This window comes from Dendropsophus ebraccatus, chromosome 10, assembly GCF_027789765.1.
Source record: "Dendropsophus ebraccatus isolate aDenEbr1 chromosome 10, aDenEbr1.pat, whole genome shotgun sequence".
Taxonomy (NCBI): domain Eukaryota; kingdom Metazoa; phylum Chordata; class Amphibia; order Anura; family Hylidae; genus Dendropsophus; species Dendropsophus ebraccatus.
This window is the reverse complement of record NC_091463.1, coordinates 11,490,342-11,515,834: the sequence shown is the minus strand read 5'-3', so window position 1 is coordinate 11,515,834 and position 25,493 is coordinate 11,490,342. Positions and strand designations below refer to the sequence as shown.

The window sequence follows — 25,493 nt, the reverse complement described above, 5'->3', positions numbered from 1 at the left end:
TAGTCTTGTTGGAGATGAGCGAGTAGTACTCAATTGAGTAGCTATTCAATCGAATGCTACATTATTTGATATACTCGTTTTCAAAATGTAGCCAATAACTATGTGTGTGGGGGGGGGGTGACAGGCCCTAGAGGAGCACGCTGGCATCGCAAGAACTGTGTCTACAATCATTGGCTGGCTTACTCATGTGACCTCCAAGCTATAAGAACTTGGCTTTTCCTGCTTGTCATCAGATGCCATCTTGAAGGTAGTGAGGGAAAGACCCTGCAGTAGGGACAGTGAGGATTTAGCTAATTGTAGGCAGGAAAGCCCATGTAACGGCTACTACAATACACAGCACAGAGCTACGGATATACAGTGAATAGGCCGGCTACCTGTACATCAGCTGCTTATTCTGACAGGCAGGCAGATGCTGTTTATTCTGAATAGGCCTCATTGGATCTATTTGCTCCTTCATTCTAATTGTTGAAGGACAAGATACAGGATAGATTTTGGAGTAGGGACAGAAAGGATATTCAGAGATTTTAGGCAGGCAAAGCTCCGTCCATACAGTGCATAGACTACCAGCACATCAGCTACTTAGACAGGTAGGCAGGCAGTGTATAATTCTCCTGTATACACCTGTGTTGGCCTATTTAATGTTACATTCAAATTGTCACAGGACACCATACTGCACTCTGCGCTACGTAAAAAAAAAAAAAGACTCTGTTACGTATCGCCTGCCGCCATACGTCCAACTCAATAAATATACTGTATATGCCAGTGTTTGCTTAGCTCCTGGTACACATAAATTCTTGCAGCACACTTTATAGCAATCTGCGCACGATTGGAAGGGAAAAGACTCTGTTGTGTATCGCCTGGTGCCATACTTCAAACTCTATATATATATATATATATATATATATATATATATATATATATATATATATATATACTCTATACGCCAGTGTTTGCTTAGCTACTTTTAGCTAAAAGCTGTCGCAATACACTACATTGCACTCTGCGCACGGTTGCAGGAAATTGTTACATATCAATTGCCGCCATGCATCAGACTTTATCATTATAATGTATACGTCAGTGTTTGATTAGTTGATTTTCTGTTTGAAAAGAAATTGTTGCAGGACAGGTTATTCTGCTCATAAGTTTGTCTGTTTTTGCAGTGACCGGAGCTGCCCCTGTCACTTACACTTCAGGGCTCCAGATGGCGACCAAAATGGTCGCCAATGCGACTGACATTTTGCAAATGGCGACTGGCCCCGGCGGCGGCGCGCTGTCTCTTTAAGTCCGGGCCCCCGGCTGATGCGCGGCTGCCGGGGGTGTCCCGTCCTATCCCCGGCAGCGCGGCGCATCAGTGAGCTGCCTGGGGCCCTGACTTCCGGCACAGGAAGCGCACGTCAGAGACGCTTCCTGTGTCAGAAGTCACAGCCCCGGCGTACAGGGAGCTCACTGACTCGCCGCGCTGCCGGGGATAGGACGGGACACCCCCGGCAGCCGCGCATCAGCCGGGGACAGCGCCTGAAGAAGAAGAGGATCGCTGGGGGAGCGGGTTGTCAGGTGAGTTTGTGTGTTTGTTTTTTTTTTAAATACTGCTTAGCATAGAGGAAAGGGGGGGAGGCATCTATAATGGGGGGAGAAGAGGGGCCATCTTCAAGGGGGGGAGAGGTGGCCATCTATAAGGGGAGGGGGTATCTATAAGGGGGGGAGAAGAGGGGGCATCTATAATGGGGGGGGGGAGAGGGGGCATTTATAATGGGGGGGGGGGAGAGGGGGCATCTATAATGGGGGTAGAGGGGGTCATCTATAAGGGGAGGGGGCCATCTATAAGTGTAGGGCAAACTGGCTGCAGACACTGGGAGATAGATATATGCACAATTATTATTATCAGGGCCCCTCAGGTGTCTGTATTGTAGGGGGTCACTTGCATTAGTCACTAGGTGAGAGATATATCTATCTATATACACATCTTGTGGGGGGTCACTATGGCTACAGTCATAAGTCTAGCTCAGTATGTATAGACTGTTGCAAGCTTTTAAAGGGAACCAGTCACCCCCGGTGACGGGGTGACAAGCTCCCAACCCCCCGTTAGAACCCCCTATACTCACCTCATCGCGTCGGGTCCCGCTTCTGAAGATGGTCGGGTCACGGAGATCTCAGCCGCTGCAGCCCGGCGCGCACACTGAGAGATGAGTCCAACACTCATAGAGAATGACGGAGCGCTGGACTCTCCCATCATTCTCTATGAGCGTTGGACTCATCTCTCAGCGCACGCCGGGCTGCAGCGGCTGAGATCTCCGTGACCCGACCATCTTCAGAAGCCGGACCCGGCGCGATGAGGTGAGTATAGGGGGTTCTAACGGGGGGTTGGGAGTCTGTCACCCCGGCACGGGGGTCGACAGGTTCCCTTTAAGTTCAAGTTCAGAAGAGTAAGCCTCATTAAAAGGCTAGCCAAGTGAAGCTGAAGTACTGAGTTAGACTGTATATGGTTGTCAAGTTTCCATGTTCAAACTAAGAAAAGAAAGGATCTAAAGGAGGAGGATGCTGCCGTGGCCTCTGCACACAGTAAGTCCCATTTAACATAACATTAATTTTACATGGTTTAAAATGTTGGCGACCAAATATTCTATTTGGCGCCTAAATTTTTCAGGTTAGGAGCCAATGGCTCCCAGGTAAATTTTTTAGTCTGGAGCCCTGCACTTAAGGGGTTAATAACAGGCTGCATCGCTGTCACTGCCATTAACGGTGAGGGCCCGGCTACTGACTGCAGCCGGTCCCCACCTGCTATGAAGCTTCATAACACAAGACGTACCTGTACGCCCAGGGTCGTCTGGAGACAGGCATCCAAGGCGTACAGGTACGTCATTGGTCATCTAGGGCTTAATAGGGGGGTCTCCATTAGGGTGTGGGGCAAATTTTCCCATTTAACCTTTGGATCAGGATCTTGCTGTTTTACGAGGATCAGAGTATTGTCCATCTCAAACCATTTTAAAACTGGATTCCAAAATGTAAATCTCTCCTAGTAGATACACTTTAGGATTGAAAGTGTACAAATTCAGATTCCAGGGTCTCTTAGGAAGATTGTATTGTCATTAATTTGTCACTACATCCAAGGATTTTTGGAGGGCCCACCTCCTTAAAGGGGTAGTGCACCAAAAAATTTTTTCCTTCAAATCAACTGCTGCCATGAAGTTCCAGAGATTTGTAATTTACTTCTATTAAAAAATCTCAAGCCTTCCAGTACTTATCAGCTGCTGTATGCCAAGCAGGAAGTGGTATTATTTCCAGTCTGGAGAGCAGGAGAGGTTTTCTATGGGGATTTGCTCCTTCTCTGGACAGTTCCTGACATGGACAGAGGAGGCAACAGAGAGCACTGTATCAGACAGGAAAGAAAACACCACTTCCTGCTGGGCATACAGCAGCTGATAAGTACTGGAAGGCTTGAGATTTTTTAATAGAAGTAAATTACAAATCTCTGGCACTTCATGGTAGCAGTTGATTTGAAAGAAATTTTTTTTTTGTGCACTACCCCTTTAAATGTAATTTTTATATGGTTTCCATGAGACCCTCAGCCCTTTATGTGTAGGACGCGTCTGGACCACATCACACATACACACAAACACACTCACACACATACACACAATGACAGTTAGCGGTGGGTGCTGTGTGATTTCCCCTTGCCTAGGCCATCTGTGGTTGTTACAGGTAACATGGTAAAGGGGTGCAGGTAAATGTTTCTTTTGCTTACAATGTGACTTTCTGTCCATGCTAATGTAGAGGAAAGAAGGTTTCCTGGTGTTTCTTCCACGTTACATAGAGGATATATTGAGTTTTGAGTGTATAGTTGTGAGGCTGTGATAGTGGCGTAATGATGCACCTAGGCATGCTTCCCCTGCTGTCCCAGTTGAATTCCAGAGGTGTTGGCATCATTTCCAGAGGTGTCATTATGGAACTGGAAACCTAAATTCGACCACTTGGAGCTCACCAAGAAACTAGCAATTTTCTCCCATTGACATTATTGGGGTTCGATACATACACTCATCTCTAGTTCTTGTATATATGGGGCATTATTATAGAAGTTATTGCAAAAAAAAAAAGAAAAAACTTTTCCAGCACTCAGCTGGAGGTATGGTCAAAGCTTTACTCCGACATTGGAAAAAACGCAGGGAGGTGATGGTATAGGGTGCAGGGCGTACCTCGAAGTCCACCCTGTACCCTGCATGATATACTATCACCTCCCTGCATTTGTCCAATGTCGGAATAAAGCTTTGACCATACCTCCAAGCTCGGTGAGTGCTGGAACAGTATATGGACGTACCTCATCATTTCTAGCACCCCAGTTGGCACCTTTATTGTTAAAGAGGTTGTCCAACATTTTTTTCTTATTGGAAATGTGAATAATTTGTAATCTGTCCCTTTCTCTTGGTGGTTTTCTCTTACCTTATTTCGCCTCTGTTGCTGCTTTTTGGATTTGTGTTTGTTTACATAAAGTACTTCCAGGTCACAGGGGTCAGCAGTGACATCACAGCTCTGCAAGCCTGTAGCTCCACCCCCTCCTCTCTGAATCTAGCTCCGCCCACTCTACCCAGAGGTCGGGAAATGTTTGTCTTCCTACAAGTGTCTGTTGAGCAGCATGGGGGCTCAGTGTCTGACAATTACTTATGTGATCAAATAAACTAGTTTTTTCACTCTTTTATCTGTTGTAGGACTACAAACCCCAGCACACCTGTAGATGTTAGGAGTTGTAGTCCTGAATTACATATACACTACAGTAACCATCCTACAGGTGTGTGTGTGGGGGGGGTTATTAGCCAGGATTGTGTTACCTCAGGGGAGCAGTTACCCATAGCGACCAATCAGATTGCTTCTTTCATTTTTAAAAAGGCCTTGACAAATGAAACCTAGAATCTAACTGGTTGCTATGGGCAACTGCTTCCCTGTTCCTCTGCACAAGTTTTGATAAATCACCCCCTTATAGTTCCTTTATTTACTGTTTATAGCTCCAACCTATGCTGCAGTGCTGTACACAGATTGTAGTCTGTCATGCTGTCATTACTGATGCAGTTTCTTCTGGCCTCAGATGTTAGTTAGATGTTAGGGGTGTGGCTAAAGAAATGTGGAGGCATAACCCCGCCCACCTGACCTCACTGGCAGGAACAGGAAACAGAAAGGGAACGTGACATCACAGGAAGTAAAGAAAACACAGTCAGAGTGGTCATGTGACTGAGCCTGAGAACACAGTAAGTGCTCTAAATTAAAATAGAAGTGTATGTAGGATATACAACATCCACAGAGGTCAATGCAATGCTAGTTTATTAAAATATCCCGGACAACCCCTTTAAGGACTGTCCAGAGCACTGCACTCATTAGTAGCTATATTCTTGTATATAGGAGCAGTATTGTTGTATATAGGGGCAGTATAATAGTAGTTCTATTCTTGTATATAGGAGCAGTATTATAGTAGTTATATTCTTGTATATAGGAGCAGTATTATAGTAGTTATATTCTTGTATATAGGGGGCAGTATTATAGTAGTTATATTCCTGTATATAGGAGCAGTATTATAGTAGTTATATTCCTGTATATAGGAGCAGTATTATAGTAGTTATATTCTTGTATATAGGGGGCAGTATTATAGTAGTTATATTCTTGTATATAGGGGCAGTGTTATAGTAGTTATATTCTTGTATATAGGAGCAGTATTATAGTAGTTATATTCCTGTATATAGGGGGCAGTATTATAGTAGTTATATCCCTGTATATAGGAGCAGTATTATAGTAGTTATACTCCTGTATATAGGAGCAGTATTATAGTAGTTATATTCCTGTATATAGGGGCAGTATTATAGTAGTTATATTCCTGTATATAGGAGCAGTATTATATTACTTATATTCTTGTATATAGGAGCAGTATTATAGTAGTTATATTCCTGTATATAGGAGCAGTATTATATTACTTATATTCTTGTATATAGGAGCAGTATTATAGTAGTTATATTCCTGTATATAGGGGCAGTATTATAGTAGTTATATTCTTGTATATAGGAGCAGTACTATAGTAGTTATATTCCTGTATATAGGGGGCAGTATTATAGTAGTTATATTCTTGTATATAGGGGGCAGTATTATAGTAGTTATATTCTTGTATATAGGAGCAGTATTATAGCAGTTATATTCTTGAATATAGGAGCAGTATTATAGTAGCTATTTACGGGGGGAGAGAAAGGTGGACGGCACCACCCAGGTAATCTCCGGCGCCTGGAGCAGGGACTGTACTAAGGCAGTTAAATCCCGATGAGACAGAGAAACACTACATGATGTTGGTTTTAAATATAGCTGAATAAGCTTTCGTGTCAGCCATGGGTGCGATGGGCAGCCATTCCTGTCTTTTTGGCTTGTGCATATTATAGTAGTTATATTCCTATATATAGGCGCAGTATTATAGTAGTTATATTCTTGTACATAGGGGCAGTATTTTAGTAGTTATATTATTGTATATAGGAGCAGTATTATAGTAGTTATAATAAACGGAAGGAAAAGAAGAAAGTCCAGTCCAATAGAGACATGTCACGCACCCTCCCCCTCCCTGCCGCTTTACATTTATGAAATAAAGACGAAATAGATCTGCTATCAAGTAATCGGTGAGTGCTGGACTTTCTTCTTTTCCTTCCGTTTATTATCACACTGCTGTTTACCGATCCGTGCACCACTATGCAGATGTCTTTATCAGAGTAGAGATCCACCTGCACTCTTCCTGAGCCCCTTCTGAATCGGCGAAAGTGATTGCTGCTCCGGCTGTGCTGAGGTCTTTACCCGCTCTACCACTTCATTATAGTAGTTATATTCTTGTATACAGGGAGCAGTATTATAGTAGTTATATTCTTGTATATAGGAGTAGTATTATAGTACTTATATTCTGGTATATAGGAGCAGTATTATAGTAGTTATATTCCTGTATATAGGAGCAGTATTATAGTACTTATATCAGTTACATTTTATTCTTGTGCATAGGGGACCAAAAGCTCCAATACCAGATACAGCCCATGGATATGAGTGGCGGTGTTTCTTAGATAGAAACAGCAGCCTTGTTAATAACCTCAGAAACCACTCTAAGGTTATTAGGTTCACACACGTGGACCAGGCCAGATTAGGTAATGCAGACCTCGACGTGACACTGAAAGTGAGAGCTGTTCACAGGATCTGGAGAAAGTAAAGTGCAGCTAAATACGGCGGCGATCTATAGATAGACATCTGTTTTACATCAGTGGTTTTATGATTGCAGATTTTACAGCTTATTCCATGACACGTAACCTCCTTCCAGACTGGGGGGGGGGGGGGGAGTGTAACCTGGAGGGTACAGTAGGAGCATTGCTGCTGCTGTCTGGAGGTCACTACAGGACACAGGACCCCAAACAAGGTGTTATTCATGACATCAGCTCAGGAAATGACTCCTTTAGGTGGACCTAGGGGAAGTGAACCTCTGCGGTGGGCTTCAAACGGACATCAATGCTGTGACTCACCATCTCCTTGTGGTTGGGGTAGTACGTCTGATCGATTAGAGGGAATTCCTCGGGCCCCAGCTTCCTCTGCAGACGGACCAGCTGAGAAAACTGAAAGATACACGGAAAAGGGGGTGAGGGGTCCCCGCCTAATGCTACAAGAGGTTAAGAAAATGCTTACAGCAGCTGAAAAGAGATCATCCCCCGGGACACAGAGAATTATCATATCATATGATCTGAGGAGAAAACTGCTAAGCTGTCCAGACATATGTTCACTATTACGTGTCTATATTGCTTTCACTAGAGGGCCATTGACAGCTGACTAAAGCCTAGATTAAGAAATGTTTATTATTAATACATACTGCAGTATTCATACTGACCACCAGATGTCAGCAGAGAGAAGCGCACTAACAACCATCCTTGTTTACAGCCCGCTGTGAAGCTGACAACTCTCCTCCTATTCTCATATCCCATCGGGCATTATAAAGCCTAGGACATAGTGAATGTTAATAGAGCGGTACTCACCACCCAGGGCTTATCACAGAAGTTATACACAGAGTGCAGAGAGTTTAGGCTTGGGACTCCAGCGTACTGCAGGCCGATCACCAAGCTGCGGAAATCGCCGTTCCGGGCCATGCTGAAGGCGTGCTGGCGGATGAGCACGAAGTCGGGCTTTAGAGACCTACAGGATCCAATAACAAGGAATTATAACTCCCAGGGTAACCAATATATCAGTATTATACTACCATGTTACCAGCAAGTACCAGAAAAAAACAATATGGCTCCTAATACCAGTCTACAGGATTTAATACCAAACTTTCCTAAGAAGCTTAACGGCAAATCAACCTAACCATACATCAACAGGGGAGCAGTGGGGTGTCTATCCGCACACTCCGCTCTATGGAGGCCGCACTATTGTTATCTGCATAGATGTGACAGCGACCTCCAGGCTACAATCACCGTGGAGTCAGGGGCCCCATATCCCCCTATATCTGAGTGTTAGGGCCTCAGGGGTTCATGTACTGCGGTGACTGCAATGTGACAGTCTGCCATGCCGCATTGCTCCCTCGCCAATAACCCGCAATGCAGTGGAGGGGCGAAGCGCTACACAGCTGAAGGTACACAACTGGGGGCCTTACTGTGTGTATTGTCGGGTATTGGAGTACATGGGATTACAGATACACCTATATGTTCCCCAAGGAGAAGAAACAGTAGTATGATCCCTTCTCCTCTACAATCACTATACCCATGATCCATCCTCCTCCTCCTCTATAATCACTATACCCATGATCCCTCCTCCTCTATAATCACTATACCCATTATCCCTCCTCCTCTATAATCACTATACCTATGATCCCTCCTCCTCCTCATCTACAATCACTATATCCATGATCCCTCCTCCTCCTCATCTACAATCACTATACCCATGATCCATTCTCCTCCTCTATAATCACTATACCCATGATCCCTCCTCCTCCTCATCTACAATCACTATATCCATGATCCCTCCTCCTCATCATCTACAATCACTATACCCATGATCCCTCCTCCTCCTCATCTACAATCACTATACCCATGATCCCTCCTCCTCCTCTACAATCACTATACCCATGATCCATTCTCCTCCTCTATAATCACTATACCCATGATCCCTCCTCCTCCTCATCTACAATCACTATACCCATGATCCCTCCTCCTCCTCTATAATCACTATACCCATGATCCCTCCTCCTCTGCATCTACAATCACTATACCCATGATCCCTCCTCCTCCTCCTCCACAATCACTATACCCATAATCCCTCCTCCTCCCCTACAATCACTATACCCATGATCCCTCCTCCTCCTCTACAATCACTATACCCATGATCCCTCCTCCTCCTCCTCCACAATCACTATACCCATGATCCCTCCTCCTCCTCTACAATCACTATACCCATGATCCCTCCTCCTCCTCCTCCACAATCACTATACCCATGATCCCTCCTCCTCCTCTACAATCACTATACCCATGATCCTTCCTCCTCCTCTAAAATCACAATACACATGATCCTTCTTACTCCTCCTCTACAATCACTATACCCATGATCCCTCCTCCTCCTCTACAATCACTATACCCATGATCCATCCTCCTCCTCTACAATCACTATACCCATGATCCCTCCTCCTCCTCATTTACAATCACTATACCCATGATCCCTCCTCCTCCTCATCTACAATCACTATACCCATGATCCCTCCTCTACAATCACTATACCCATGATCCCTCCTCCTCCTCTACAATCACTATATCCATGATCTATCCTCCTCCTCTACAATCACTATAACCATGATCTATCCTCCTCCTCTATAATAACTATACCCGTGATCCCTCCTCCTCCTCCTCTATGCTCACTATACCCATGATCCCTCCTCCTCCTCTACAATCACTATACCCATGATCTATCCTCCTCCTCTACAATCACTATAACCATGATCTATCCTCCTCCTCTATAATAACTATACCCGTGATCCCTCCTCCTCCTCCTCTATGCTCACTATAGCCATGATCCCTCCTCCTCCTCCTCTACAATCACTATACCCATGATCTATCCTCCTCCTCTACAATCACTATACCCATGATCCCTCCTTCTCCTCATCTACAATCACTATACCCATGATCTATCCTCCTCCTCATCTACAATCACTATACCCATGATCCCTCCTCCTCCTCATCTACAATCACTATACCCATGATCTATCCTCCTCCTCTACAATCACTATACCCATGATCCCTTCTTCTCCTCATCTACAATCACTATACCCATGATCCCTCCTCCTCCTCATCTACAATCACTATACCCATGATCCCTCCTCCTCCTCATCTACAATCACTATACCCATGATCCCTCCTCCTCCTCATCTACAATCACTATACCCATGATCCCTCCTCCTCCTCATCTACAATCACTACACCCATGATCCATCCTCCTCCTCTACGCTCACTTTACCCATGATCCATCCTCCTCCTCTACAATCACCACACCCATGATCCATCCTTCTCCTCTATGCTCACTACACCCATGATCCATCCTCCTCCTCTATGTTCACTACACCCATGATCCATCCTCCTCCTCTACGCTCACTTTACCCATGATCCATCCTCCTCCTCTACAATGAATACACCCATGATCCATCCTCCTCCTCTATGCTCACTATACCCATGATCCCTCCTCCTCCTCATCTACAATCACTATACCCATGATCTCTCCTCCTCCTCCTCTACAATTACTATACCCATGATCCCTCCTCCTCTACGCTCACTTTACCCATGATCCCTCCTCCTCCTCTACAATCACTATACCCATGATCCCTCCACCTCTACGCTCACTATACCCATGATCCATCCTCCTCCTCTATGCTCACTATACCCATGATCCCTCCTCCTCCTCTACAATCACTTTACCCATGATCCATCCTCCTCCTCTATGCTCACTATACCCATGATCCATCCTCCTCCTCTATGCTCACTATACCCATGATCCCTCCTCCTCCTCTACAATCACTATACCCATGATCTCTCCTCCTCCTCCTCCTCTACGCTCACTTTACCCATGATACCCTTCCCATTCATTACACACGGCTCTCTTTTATTATTCCCTTGCTGACATGGTGTCAGATGTTGCAGACAAACACATCATGCGTCGCTGGAGAATAAAGCTTCTTATGATGGTTAGAAAACACTCAACCTGCTTAATGAGTGGTTACTATGTTGCAGTACTCCACGCTCTCCACAGGGGGCACCCTACACAGTAACTCAGGAACAATGGCCGCAGCGTGATGTGTTATTAGACTGATCGATGTGAATGAGTGAGCAGGGACATGAATGGCACTGAGTGACGGCTCATACTGTACCGTGTATAAAGCAAGCGTCGCCTAGTCTACAAACACGACACAAAGCCACGCTACCTACATCTGTCCAGGTGCTGCAAAACTACAATTCCCATCATGCCCTGACAGCCAAAAGCTGTCAGGGCATGATGGGAGTTGTAGTTTTGCAACAGCTTGCCGTATATCATCCTGCCGTTTGTATATTCTGCAATGACAGCTTTCAACCACAAGGGGTCAGTGTGTCAGTCTTCACTGCTATTCTGCCATTCTATTCATGTATCCCGCTACGCCAGGCGCTTTGTATGGATTTGCCGCCATGTTGTAAACCGGTGTCAGTAAGTTATCAGCTTTCTGCCTCACTGGCTGTCTAGACTGTACGTGAGGATCATGTCAATGCATTATAGGAGACGAGGGGCTGCTAGGACTCCCGCTGCCGCTCATCTCCACCCAGTGCCCGCAAAGAGCTTTACCCAGCACTGGGTGGGATGTGAGCGGCTCTGCTACCTCATATATGTCATGCACTTAGTATTCTCCATCAGTCCCGCTATTACCGTGCGGCCGGGGGAGGGGGCGGATGTTATCACCAGCTGGAAATTTACATACTGACTATAAGTTATGGCCCCTGCCGGGCAGCGCTGCCGATCCTCCAGCATACAGGCCGATGGCGATACCAGGAGAAGCAAGATGAAGGGAGCGGCAGGAGCTCCGCAGGTATACAGCAATTGGTATACAGGGGGATGACTGGTATACAGGAGGATGACTGGTATACAGGAGGATGACTGGTATACAGGAGGATGACTAGTATACAGGGGGATGACTGGTATACAGGAGGATGACTGGTATACAGGAGGATGACTAGTATACAGGGGGATGACTGGTATACAGGAGGATGACTGGTATACAGGAGGATGACTAGTATACAAGGGGATGACTGGTATACAGGAGGATGACTGGTATACAGGAGGATGACTAGTATACAAGGGGATGACTGGTATACAGGAGGATGACTGGTATACAGGATGACTGGTGTACAGGAGGATGACTGGTATACAGGGGGATGTCTGGTGTACAGGGGGATGACTGGTATACAGGAGATGACTGGTATACAGGAGGATGACTGGTATACAGGAGGATGACTAGTATACAAGGGGATGACTGGTATACAGGAGGATGACTGGTATACAAGGGGATGACTGGTATACAGGAGGATGACTGGTATACAGGGGGATGACTGGTATACAGGATGACTGGTGTACAGGAGGATGACTGGTATACAGGAGGATGACTGGTATACAGGAGGATGACTGGTATACAGGAGGATGACTGGTATACAGGATGACTGGTGTACAGGAGGATGACTGGTATACAGGAGGATGACTGGTATACAGGATGACTGGTGTACAGGGGGATGACTGGTATACAGGGGGATGACTGGTATAGAGGGGGATGACTTGTATACAGGAGAATGACTGGTATACAGGGGGATGGCTGGTAAACAGGAGGATAACTGGTATACAGGATGACTGGTGTACAGGGGGATGACTGGTATACAGGGGGATGACTGGTATAGAGGGGGATGACTTGTATACAGGAGAATGACTGGTATACAGGGGGATGACTGGTATACAGGAGGATGACGGGTATACAGGAGGATGACTGGTATACAGGAGGATGACGGGTATACAGGAGGATGACGGGTATACAGGAGGATGACTGGTATACAGGGGGATGACTGGTAAACAGGAGGATGACGGGTATACAGGAGGATGACGGGTATACAGGAGGATGACTGGTATACAGGAGGATGACGGGTATACAGGAGGATGACGGGTATACAGGAGGATGACTGGTATACAGGAGGATGACTGGTATACAGGAGAAAGATTGGTATACAGGAGCATTTATGGTATACAGGAGGATGACCGATATACAGGAGAATGACTGGTATACAGGAGGATGACTGGTATACAGGGGGATGACTGGTATACAGGAGGATGACTGGTGTACAGGAGGATGACTGGTATACAGGGGGATGACTGGTATACAGGAGGATGACTGGTGTACAGGATTACTGGTTTACAGGAGGATGACTGGTATACAGGGGGATGACTGGTATACAGGAGGATGACTGATATACAGGAGGATGACTGGTATACAGGGGGATGACTGGTATACAGGGGGATGACTGGTATACAGGAGGATGACTGGTGTACAGGAGGATGACTGGTATCCAGGAGAAAGACTTGTATACAGGGGGATGACTGGTATACAGGATTACTGGTGTACAGGAGGATGACTGGTATACAGGGGGATGACTGGTATACAGGAGAAAGATTGGTATACAGGAGCATTAATGGTATACAGGAGGATGACTGGTATACAGGAGAATGACTGGTATACAGGAGGATGACTGGTATACAGGAGAAAGACTTGTACACAGGAGGATGACTGGTATACAGGAGGATGACTGGTATACAGGAGAAAGATTGGTATACAGGAGCATTAATGGTATACAGGAGGATGACCGACATACAGGAGAATGACTGGTATACAGGAGAATGACTGGTATACAGGAGGATGACTGGTATACAGGAGGATGACTGGTTATACAGGGGGATGACTGGTATACAGGATGATGACTGGTTTACAGGAGGATGACGGGTATACAGGAGGATGACTGGTTTACAGGAGGATGACGGGTATACAGGAGGATGACTTGTATACAGGATGATGACTGGTATACAGGAGGATGACTAGTATACAGGATGATGACTGGTATACAGGAGGATGACTAGTATACAGGATGATGACTGGTATACAAGAGGATGACTAGTATACAAGGGGATGACTGGTATACAGGATTACTGGTGTACAGGAGGATGACTGGTATACAGGATAATGACTGGTATACAGAAGGATGACCGGTATACAGGATGATGACTGGTATACATAAGGATGACCGGTATACAGGAGGATGACGGGTATACAGGAGGATGACTGGTATACAGAAGGATGACCGGTATACAGGGGGATGACTGGTATACAGGATGATGACTGGTATACAGGAGGATGACTGGTATACAGGATAATGACTGGTATACAGGATGATGACTGGTTTACAGGAGGATGACGGGTATACAGGAGGATAGCTCCGGAGCAGGGGGATGACTGGTATACAGGAGGATGGCTCCGGAGCAGGAGGATGACTGGTATACAGGAGGATGACTGGTATACAGGGGGATGACTGGTATACAGGAGGATGACTGGTATACAGGAGAAAGACTTGTATACAGGAGGATGACTGGTATACAGGAGAATGACTGGTATACAGGAGAAAGACTTGTATACAGGAGGATGACTGGTATACAGGAGAATGACTGGTATACAGGAGAATGACTGGTATACAGGAGAAAGACTGGTATACAGGAGGATGACTGGTATACAGGAGAATGACTGGTATACAGGAGAAAGACTGGTATACAGGGGGATGACTGGTATACAGGAGGATGGCTCCGGAGCTTGTTCATCATTACGGCCTTATTTATTTTTGCTGGAGTACTCCTTTCAATCAGGAACTTGGGGTATCCTTGGTCAAAAAGTCCATGTAGTGGGGGCGTAACTCACCTGACCACCTTCACGCCGTTCCTCATGACCTCCAGGTCCACAGAGAAGGTGCCATTAGAGTGGGCCACCAGGTTCAGATCGGAGAACTCAGCCTGTGGATGAGACAACACACTGGTGATGTACAGGGATGATGGGAGCCATATTACTGGAGATTATTGTGTGAATATGATCGAACGCTAAACAATTGTGAGCTTTCCTGCTCCCCGCAGAGGATCTGACGTCGTCTGCGGCTGAGAGGAGCCATGTCTAATCTCCAGCTTTAAAGAGTATTTTATAGATCCTGTATAAAGACGGCTTGTTCCTCCCATAAAGCATCGTCCCGCAGGAGCGGCTAATGGCTGCCGGCAAGGAGGGCTGGAGGATTTCCAGCGCAGACACACTGCACCAGAAACCAACACAAAGGGGGGATCGATAGATAAAGCCGTCCGAATGTGTATATATAGCAAGTGTAAAGGGGAGCCATACTGTAAAGGGGGACCCTGGAGTCTCCGCAACAGATAATGAAAGCTAAAGGGGCTAGCCAAGTATTACAGCCTGTGTATAGGGGATAACCAGCTGATCAATAGGGGGCTGACTGCTGGGACCCCCACTCATCATGAAAACAGACATCACGTGGTCCTGGAATAGCAGCTTGTAGGCTTCATTCATTGTCTATGGGACATCTGGACTTGCGGAGCACTGCTAACACTGCTGAAGTCCTATGGAGGGGAGGATGAGCATGCCCACTACTGATCCATTCTCATAATCAGTGGGGGTCACAGTGGTCAGGCCCCAGCAGTCGTGAAGTGATCCCCTATCCTATAGACAGTGAATGGAGGGAAGGATGAGCATGCCCACTACCGATCCATTCTCATAATCAGTGGGGGTCACAGTGGTCAGGCCCCAGCAGTCGTGAAGTGATCCCCTATCCTATAGATAGTGAATGGAGGGGTGGCTGAGTACGCCCACTACCGATCAATTTATTTGCCCTTCATTCCCATAGGCACTGGGGGTCCTAGTGATCAGACCCCAGAAGTAATATAATGATCCCCTATCCTATTAACAGTGAATGGAGAGGTGGCTGAGCATGCCCACTCTTGCTCTATCCACTTGACCTCAGTTTTCATAATCAGTGGGGGTCCCATTGGTCAGACCCCTGCAAACAAATATCCTATGGACCTCAGACTCAACTCTGCTCATTTGCATATTTAGCAGGCAGACTAGCGGGTGGCGATTTCTTTATGGGCATCAGTAGCAGTAGGAGGAGGTAAGTATATGATCCTTTATCCAGGGGTAGGGTGGGTTCTGCCCCGGGTGCCAGATTCCCTTTAAGGCTGTTGCCTAGGACCCAGCTCACTAGTCAGCCGGTGACCACAGTGACTCTCAGGTGTCCTATGACAGCTGAGTAGTCACCCACCAGTCTGCAGAAACACCTCACCTCCACCCTAGCGGATCTCTTCTAGGATAGATAAAGAGTGCGGGCGATAGATATAAGGTACAGGACGATATAACACTCAGCATTTCCTTTACTTACTTGCTCAACCTTGATGTCAAACTCTCCGCCGATTTTCTTCCCTTTAAAAATTTTCACCCTGCAAGGAGAATAAGATGCTACATGAGACGTGACACAGGCCGTAAGGGTCAGTACAGCAGCTGTAAAGCGAGTCTCACAGTGAAGCCCTGCCGATTTAGTGTCTGCGCTGTCCTCCTAACATACCTTTTGTCAGGTGACTTAATCACATGACGACATCATCTGTGCAGCGCTTCACAAGGTCATGTGACATCACCCCCCCTATCGTTTACCTACAGTCACTGACTGTAATCACAGGGAAGAAATTATCAAAACTGCCCCCACAGGGGAAAAGAAGTACTGCAGGAAGTTCCATCAAATCATGAGCCGTCTATGTACTGATCGGACATGATGGTCCTCCGCTGTAATCATAATGGAGGAGACAGACCCTTCCCCACCCACTCAGCTATTAGTTTCCTAACCAGATGTCCCTTTACACCCCTGAATAAGCAGCTGCAAAACTACAATTCCCATCATGCCTGGACAGCCAAAGGCTGTCCAGGCATGATGGGAATTGTAGTTTTGCCACAGCTGGAGGGCCAAAGGTCCCGAGTCCCTGGTTTAAAGAGTAAAGCAGCGGTCCCTAACCTGTGGTCCCGAACCAGTAAAACTACACCTCCCAGCTTGCACCCATCTGTGGAGTCACAGGACGCGCCCCCCCCCCCCCTTTTCCCCATCACTACCATGTAATAGATGATGCGTTCTGCTTTAGAGCATAATAAACACGTTGCCATTTATCTTCTCCTCCAGGACGTATGCGGATTAATTACCCAGTGCCGCGGGCGTCCACCCACAGGGAGCTGAGATCACTGCCGAACAATGAAGCCAGGGAGCCCCATCCTCTTAAAGGAGACACCTTCCCATATGTCTCTGACAGCCCCTCCAACATCCATGGCTGTTATCAGCCCCCCATATACTTTACTCGCCAGATCCGGGATGATCAAAGGGAATTCAATTATGAAAAGGGTTAACACAATGAGACAATCCCTTTAACCCCTTAAAGTGTATCCGCCATGATAGCCTGCTCCCGGATCGGGGGAGGTCTCCTCTCTTAATCAGGAAGTTTGGGTCTTCTTAGATACCAACAGACAATAAAACCATAATGTACTCAGCCTCCTTCTGGATTAGAATGGGGATCGTGTGGATCATTGTGTCTCCATCGAGACTGAAACTTGTAGATTAAAGGGGTACTCCAGCGAAATTTTTTTTTTTTTTCAGATCAACTGGTTTCAGAACATTATACAGATTTGTAAATTATTTATATTAAAAAATCTCCAGTATTCCTGTACTTATCAGCTGCTGCATACCATGCAGGAAGTGGTGTATTCTTTCCAGTCTGACACAATGCTCTCTGCTGCCACCACTGTCCATGTCAGGAACTGTCCAGAGCAGGAGAGGTTTTCTATGGGGATTTGCTGCTGCTCTGGACAGTTCCTGACATGGACAGAGGTGGCAGCAGAGAGCACTGTGTCAGACTGGAGAGAATACACCACTTCCTGCAGGACACACAGCAGCTGATAAGTACTGGAAGACTGGAGATTTTTAAATAGAGTACACCAGTTGATTTGAAATAAATTTTTTTTTTGCTGGATTACCCCTTTAAGTCAGGGGTGATAAGGGGTTAACTCCGTGATGTTTAACCACATTCATTACGTTGCGATCTGCCGTTGCTATTGATCGGCTTCGGAGGCGACCTCCACAATCGTGTACGCAGCTCAGCGGGTGTATGGTGTACGCAGCTCCTGTGAGGCGCGCCCATCCGCCATCACCGCAGAGGCTGCAGAGATGAAGCCGCGGGATGGGGGGGGGATAATTGCCAGGTAATTACATTGATAAGAGAGGGCGGTCCGGCGAGGCCGGGGATGTAATCCTGCCGGTGGTTATAACCTAGAATGATGGCGCTGGAGGGAGACGTACTGGGAATTAAAAAGCAATCTCGTCCTAATAAAGAGAATCTGCTGACTACACTATACAGGGCTCACCATGGTCTCCTGGGTAATGGAGGCCAAGCAGGGTGACAACTCCTCCCCACAGGTTGTCCCTGCCGCACACCACAGGTCTCTGCTGCTCTGGACACTTCAGGCTTCACGGCCTAAAGGTTTAGAATCAGCTCAGGACCTTCAAGCTTCTCCGTAGGAGCGTTCTGATGTATGAAGAGCGTGTGTCCTCCCAGATAGAGCCCAATGATTGAGGAAGCCACTCAACACTGACCATTCGGCTCTCCTATATCTCATCACTGACCATTCGGCTCTCCTATGTCTTATCACTGACCATTTGGCTCTCCTATATCTCATCACTAACCATTCGGCTCTACTATATCTCATCACTGACCATTCAGCTCTCCTACATGCTATCACTGAACATTCGGCTCTCCTATATCTAATCACTGACCATTCGGCTCTCCTACATGTTATCACTGATCATTCGGCTCTCCTGTATCTTAACACTGACCATTCAGCTCTCCTACATGTTATCACTGACTATTCGGCTCTCCTATATCTAATCACTGACCATTAAGCTCTACTACAGTATATCTGAACACTGACAGTACGGCTCTTTTACATGTCAACACTTACCATTCAGCTCTACTATATCGCATCACTGACTGTCCGGCTACTCTATATCGCATCACTGACTGTCCGGCTACTCTATATCGCATCACTGACTGTCCGGCTACTCTATATCGCATCACTGACTGTCCGGCTACTCTATATCGCATCACTGACTGTCTGTCTCTTCTATATCGCATCACTGACGGTCGACTCTCCTATATCTCAACACTGACCGCTCGGCTCTCCTATATCTGAATGCTGACTGTTCTGCTCTCCTATATCTCAACACTGACCACTCGGTTCTCCTGTATCTCATCACTGACTGTTCGGCTCTCCTATATCTCAGCACTGGCCACTTGGCTCTTCTATATCTCAAAACCGATTGGCTCCTCAACCTGACTATATGTAAACATGATAGCTGCTAAATCAGGAGGGGTCCAACCTCAGGATCCAAAAGCATCATAGACTCTGTCCATATACGTCCATTAATGTCTGACCCCAGTGAATTCCATCCTTAGGGCCAGTTCACACGGAGTAAAATTGGCAAAATTCTGTGGTGGACAGTAATCCCTTCTTGAAATTCTGCCAGTTTTACTCCATGTGAACCGGCCCTTAAAGGGGTATTACCATCTGACCCCCTCCAATGAATGGGGTCCTCAGAGCGCCTGCGCCTGCCCAATAGAGAATGAATGACAGAGCTGCTCTCAGTGCTCGATTCATTACGGGGCAGTTGCGTCTTCATTCTCGGGATTAGTGGGGGTCCCGTCAGATGGACCCCCGAGTGTTCAGCTTGTTGTCCCTTATCCTATGGATGAAAGATAACAAGCTGAGATGGGAATACTCCTTCAAGTGGTCTACTGACATAAGACATGTCTGTTCCCTCCACAATCCTAGTAGACATTGTCAGAGTTCTATTATGGCTGCCTATGACCCGCTGCTAGATAACCACTCTCCAACCAGTCTGATGCATTCTCCAGTAGCCGTCCCATCCCTCCTGGGTTATACACAATGTCCGATGACTGTATGAAGGCTACGATCGCTCTCCACACCTTCAGTGATCATCAGCTATAATATATCCTCTACAATGTGCTGATCCGGATGGCTGAGGATGATACCACAGGTCGGGATCTATGGGACTGATGTGATGTTTCTAGGATCCCCCCAAGGACAAGGTCCATTAGCCTTGCTGTATTCCCCGGGTGATCCAGGCAGATGTCACTGCGGCAGCCGATTCCTCCACCCTGAGCTCAAGGAGAAGCAGTGAGCGTGAGGCAATGACGGCGCGGCCTGCCACCTACTCTGCTACGCTCCGGGGCCTCACATCTCAGACACTTCAATATGTACGACCTGAATGATATCAGTGAAAGATTCCCAGCTACCTGACTCCGGGCCGACGGCTCAGCCATCAATCTGTAATACTGGAGATGTGATTAGGTTACTCAACCAGGCGGTGAAACGGCCTTAAAGTGAACGCGCCGCAACGAAAATCTGCAGACTGAAACGTTTTACAGAGGCAAGGGTCTGCAGAAAGAGATGGACGGACGAGGTGACGACTGAGCGTCTGTCACTGTCCTTGGTGGGGAAAATAACGTCATATGGGTCTGGTGAAGACACATCTAGGGTGGACAGCTCATCCCCATGGCTGTAGATATGGCTCCCGGACATGCCTGGACAGTACTGTTTTGCAACAAAGACTGTCCGGGCACGATGGTAGTTGTTGTTTTGCAACAGCCAAAATCTGTACAGGCATGATGGGAGTTATAATTCTGTAACAGCCAAGGACTGTCCGTGCATGATGGGAGATGTAGTTCTGCAACAGCCAAGGACTGTGTGGGCATGATGGGAGTCGTAGTTTTGCAATGCCTGGAGAGCTGCAGGTCGGGGACCAATGCCATCAGGGTGGGATACTGTCCTTTCACCCTTCCTAGCCAGGGTTGGGTCTTCCTCGCCATCTAGCGGAGGATGAGAAGAGACGACTATGCCGCTCCATGACATTATAGATGAGAGTGTAATAGGAGATATGGCGGCTTTCTTTATGTTACTATATAATGACCGCTCAGCTGACTCCCTTTAACACGTATGGTGTCATATACATTGCTAACATAGCCAAGGATGAGAAGAGACGACTATGCCGCTCCATGACATTATAGATGAGAGTGTAATAGGAGACATGGCGGCTTTCTTTGTGTTACTATATAATGACCGCTCAGCTGGCTCTCTATAACACGTATGGTGTCATATACATTGCTAACATAGCCAAGGATGAGAAGAGACGACTATGCCGCTCCATGACATTATAGATGAGAGTGTAATAGGAGACATGGCGGCTTTCTTTGTGTTACTATATAATGACCGCTCAGCTGGCTCTCTATAACACGTATGGTGTCATGTACATTGGATACGACTCTCTAGGAAGCACACAGGTCCATATATATATGTGTATGGGGGGGGGGGGCCATTTCCTTCTATCCCTCACTGATCCTGACATGTAATGAGGTCAGGAAATGCCGGATAATACATGGAGTCAATGAGGGGGTCCGCCTGCATGGTGTACACGACACAAGCAATCCCTGACTGCAGACACATGATGATTGGTCGCTTGGGCTCCTTCCCCGAGGCTTCTCCATCCCCGCTGCAGCCTGTAAGCCTATTTATCCCTGTGCCTGCATCTTATCGTCCCCCCCGCTCCTTTGCACAATGTGAATCACTGCCCGTAATTCTGCAGCCGATGGCTTTTATCTGTGCGGCACATGTTTCTAGAACGAGGGGGCGAGACTGTGAAATTACTTAGCACTTCTGCCTTATACCAGGGTGACTGATGCGGCATGAGGAGATGGGCGGTAGATGGCAGCGGGATACCGTGTGCCGGGAGCGGATCATATGACAAAGACGTATCTACCGTCACCTCCTAGCAGGATGCTGATGTCTTTACAATGGGGAACTGCTATGTAAGCGATATCCTAATATACATATGTGACATCACTGGATGGGCACTGTGACATCACAGATGTGTGCAGATCTCCAGGGCCCCCTCCCCCAGCTCGGTAATAGGGCGGTGTATTCCTCTCCATGCTGGGCACGGAGGAGCTGCTGGATGATGGAGATGCTCTGGGGTCCAGCTATACGCGCTGATGATCCCGCCAGTGATGAGTGACGGGCACAGGGGGCAGCCTGCCTCTTATAGTGGTCACTAAGGTTATAATCTGTAATGCTGCTGCTGGCGGGGGAGGGGAGGACGGGATGGCAGCCGACCGGAAAAACAGCAATATAAATAAATTAGAGCCTTATATAACCGGGATCCAAATAAATCCATTAAACGGCTGCTCCCTGCCCCCCGGCGTCATGTGATACGGGCTCCAGGAGAACGGCCGCTTACCGACCTTCACCTAAAGATCCTGGAAATGCAGCATAATGGAAAACAGCGCAGACGGGAATCCCATTCTATTATATGTAGACACCCACATCCTCCCAATGCTATATACCCCAATATAGCGGTGATGGGAAGACCTGAAATGCAGACAGGACCCTCATTAGGATCAACGAAACCCAATGAAAACTATGACCTGCTTATTTTAATGTGAGGACAAGAGACCCCCCCAACTCCTCCTCATCACAGGTAACCCCCATGCTTTACACTACAGCACTACACAAACAGATAGAAAGATAGATAGATAGATAGATAGATAGATAGATAGATAGATAGATAGATAGATAGATAGATAGATAGGAGATAGATAGATAGATAGATAGATAGGAGATAGATAGATAGGAGATAGATAGATAGATAGATAGATAGATAGATAGATAGGAGATAGATAGATAGGAGATAGATAGATAGATAGATAGATAGATAGATAGATAGATAGGAGATAGATAGGAGATAGATAGATAGATAGATAGATAGATAGACAGACAGATAGGAGATAGATAGATAGATAGATAGATAGATAGATAGATAGGAGATAGATAGATAGACAGACAGATAGGAGATAGATAGATAGATAGATAGATAGATAGATAGATGATAGATAGATAGATAGATAGGAGATAGATAGATAGATAGATAGATAGATAGATAGATAGATAGATAGACAGACAGATAGGAGATAGATAGATAGATAGATAGATAGATAGATAGATGATAGATAGATAGATAGGAGATAGATAGATAGATAGATAGATAGATAGATGATAGATAGATAGATGATAGATAGATAGATAGGAGATAGATAGATAGATAGATAGATAGATAGATAGATAGATAGATAGATAGATAGGAGATAGATAGATAGATAGATAGATAGGAGATAGATAGATAGATAGATAGATAGATAGAAGATAGATAGATAGATAGATAGATAGATAGATAGATAGATAGATAGGAGATAGATAGATAGATAGATAGGAGATAGATAGATAGATAGGAGATAGATAGACAGATAGATAGGAGATAGATAGATAGGAGATAGATAGATAGATAGATAGATAGATAGATAGATAGATAGATAGATAGATAGGAGATAGGAGATAGATAGATAGGAGATAGATAGATAGATAGGAGATAGATAGATAGATAGATAGATAGATAGATAGATAGATAGATAGAAAACTTGTATATAGGAGCAGCTTGAAAAAGACGACGGAGGTCGTCGAAACGTCGCTTCTGACTATTTTGTGCTGTTTCACCATGCAATAAACCACGTTTGTTTTTGCCAATCCGGAGTGCTGTGGGGATTTCTACATATAGATAGATAGATAGATAGATAGATAGATAGATAGGAGATAGAAAGATAGGAGATAGATAGGAGATAGATAGATAGGAGATAGATAGATAGATAGATAGATAGATAGATAGGAGATAGATAGATAGAAGATAGATAGATAGATAGATAGGAGATAGATAGATAGGAGATAGATAGATAGATAGATAGATAGATAGATAGATAGATAGATAGGAGATAGAAAGATAGGAGATAGATAGGAGATAGATAGATAGGAGATAGATAGATAGATAGATAGATAGGAGATAGATAGATAGAAGATAGATAGATAGATAGATAGATAGATAGATAGATAGATAGATAGATAGATAGATAGGAGATAGAAAGATAGGAGATAGATAGGAGATAGATAGATAGATAGATAGATAGATAGATAGGAGATAGATAGATAGATAGATAGATAGGAGATAGATAGATAGAAGATAGATAGATAGATAGATAGATAGATAGATAGATAGATAGACAGAAAGATAGATAGATAGATAGATAGATAGATAGATAGATAGATAGGAGATAGATAGATAGATAGATAGATAGATAGATAGATAGATAGATAGGAGATAGATAGATAGATAGATAGACAGAAAGATAGATAGACAGAAAGATAGATAGATAGGAGATAGATAGATAGATAGATAGATAGATAGATAGACAGATAGGAGATAGATAGATAGATAGATAGATAGATAGATAGATAGATAGATAGAAGAGATAGATAGATAGATAGATAGATAGATAGATAGATAGATGGATAGATAGATAGGAGATAGATAGATAAGAGATAGATAGATAGGAGATAGATAGGAGATAGATAGATAGGAAATAGATAGATAGATAGATAGATAGACAGACAGATAGATAGGAGATAGATAGATAGATAGATAGATAGATAGATAGATAGATAGATAGATAGAAAGATAGATAGATAGATAGATAGATAGGACATTGGAGGACCTGACACATCTGTGCATTATATGGATCCAATCATCTCACTGAGATCTGTATAATCCTTGAGGTCCTTGTCCAGGATGTTTTACTGATGTCTTATCCTCAAGAGGGGTCATCAATATCCGATCAATGAGGGTCCGCCCCCTGACACCCTATAAGGATAAGCCATCAATAAATAAAATGCTGCACGACCCCTGGTGGTGACACTGCAGAACTGCACCACAGATCACAGCCGATCAGTGGGGGTCTCAGCTGCAAAACCATTTGGGGACCATTGTTACAATATAAACAATATAACCACTATAATTCCGAGCCTATGATGATGTTTTAAAGGGTATGCCCAGGGTGGTCGGACACATAGGGTCCCTCATTGTAATACCAATCTTCCCTGAAATAATAAGACAGCCATGGAAGCCATAAATGGGTGTCCCTGGGGTTTCTTCCTCAGTGAGACCCCAGCAGAGATGCCTCTATATGTCTTGCAGCGCCCCAGTACAGATACCAGGAAGCAGACATTATATAGATTATACAGCTGCTCCGCCGTCACCCAGAGAGGATATTAGGAACCAACGTCAGGCCATGACACGTCCCTGAGAGGTCACCCAGCTAATACACATCGACAGGCTCCATTCCTGTGAGTATTGATCTAGTAAAAGAAAAAAAAAGATGGCCGCTCC

The 25,493-nt window shown here is 45.5% G+C and overlaps 1 protein-coding gene across 3 annotated transcripts in view; it reads right to left on the bottom strand.

Annotated features, from left to right (window-relative positions):
- SYN1 (synapsin I) overlaps nucleotides 1-25,493 on the bottom strand; it is a 73,629-nt gene that overhangs the window by 33,047 nt on the left and 15,089 nt on the right. For 2 of the 3 annotated variants that reach the window (XM_069943528.1, XM_069943530.1), the window contains exons 2-5: nucleotides 16,500-16,557; nucleotides 14,987-15,078; nucleotides 8,019-8,175; nucleotides 7,515-7,604 (exon numbers count right to left, since the gene is read on the bottom strand). In XM_069943528.1, the coding sequence (XP_069799629.1) occupies nucleotides 7,515-7,604; nucleotides 8,019-8,175; nucleotides 14,987-15,078; nucleotides 16,500-16,557 (397 nt within the window). Of the gene's footprint in view, nucleotides 1-7,514; nucleotides 7,605-8,018; nucleotides 8,176-14,986; nucleotides 15,079-16,499; nucleotides 16,558-21,894; nucleotides 21,971-25,493 lie in introns of those variants that run through there. The other variant, XM_069943531.1, reaches the window with a different exon arrangement.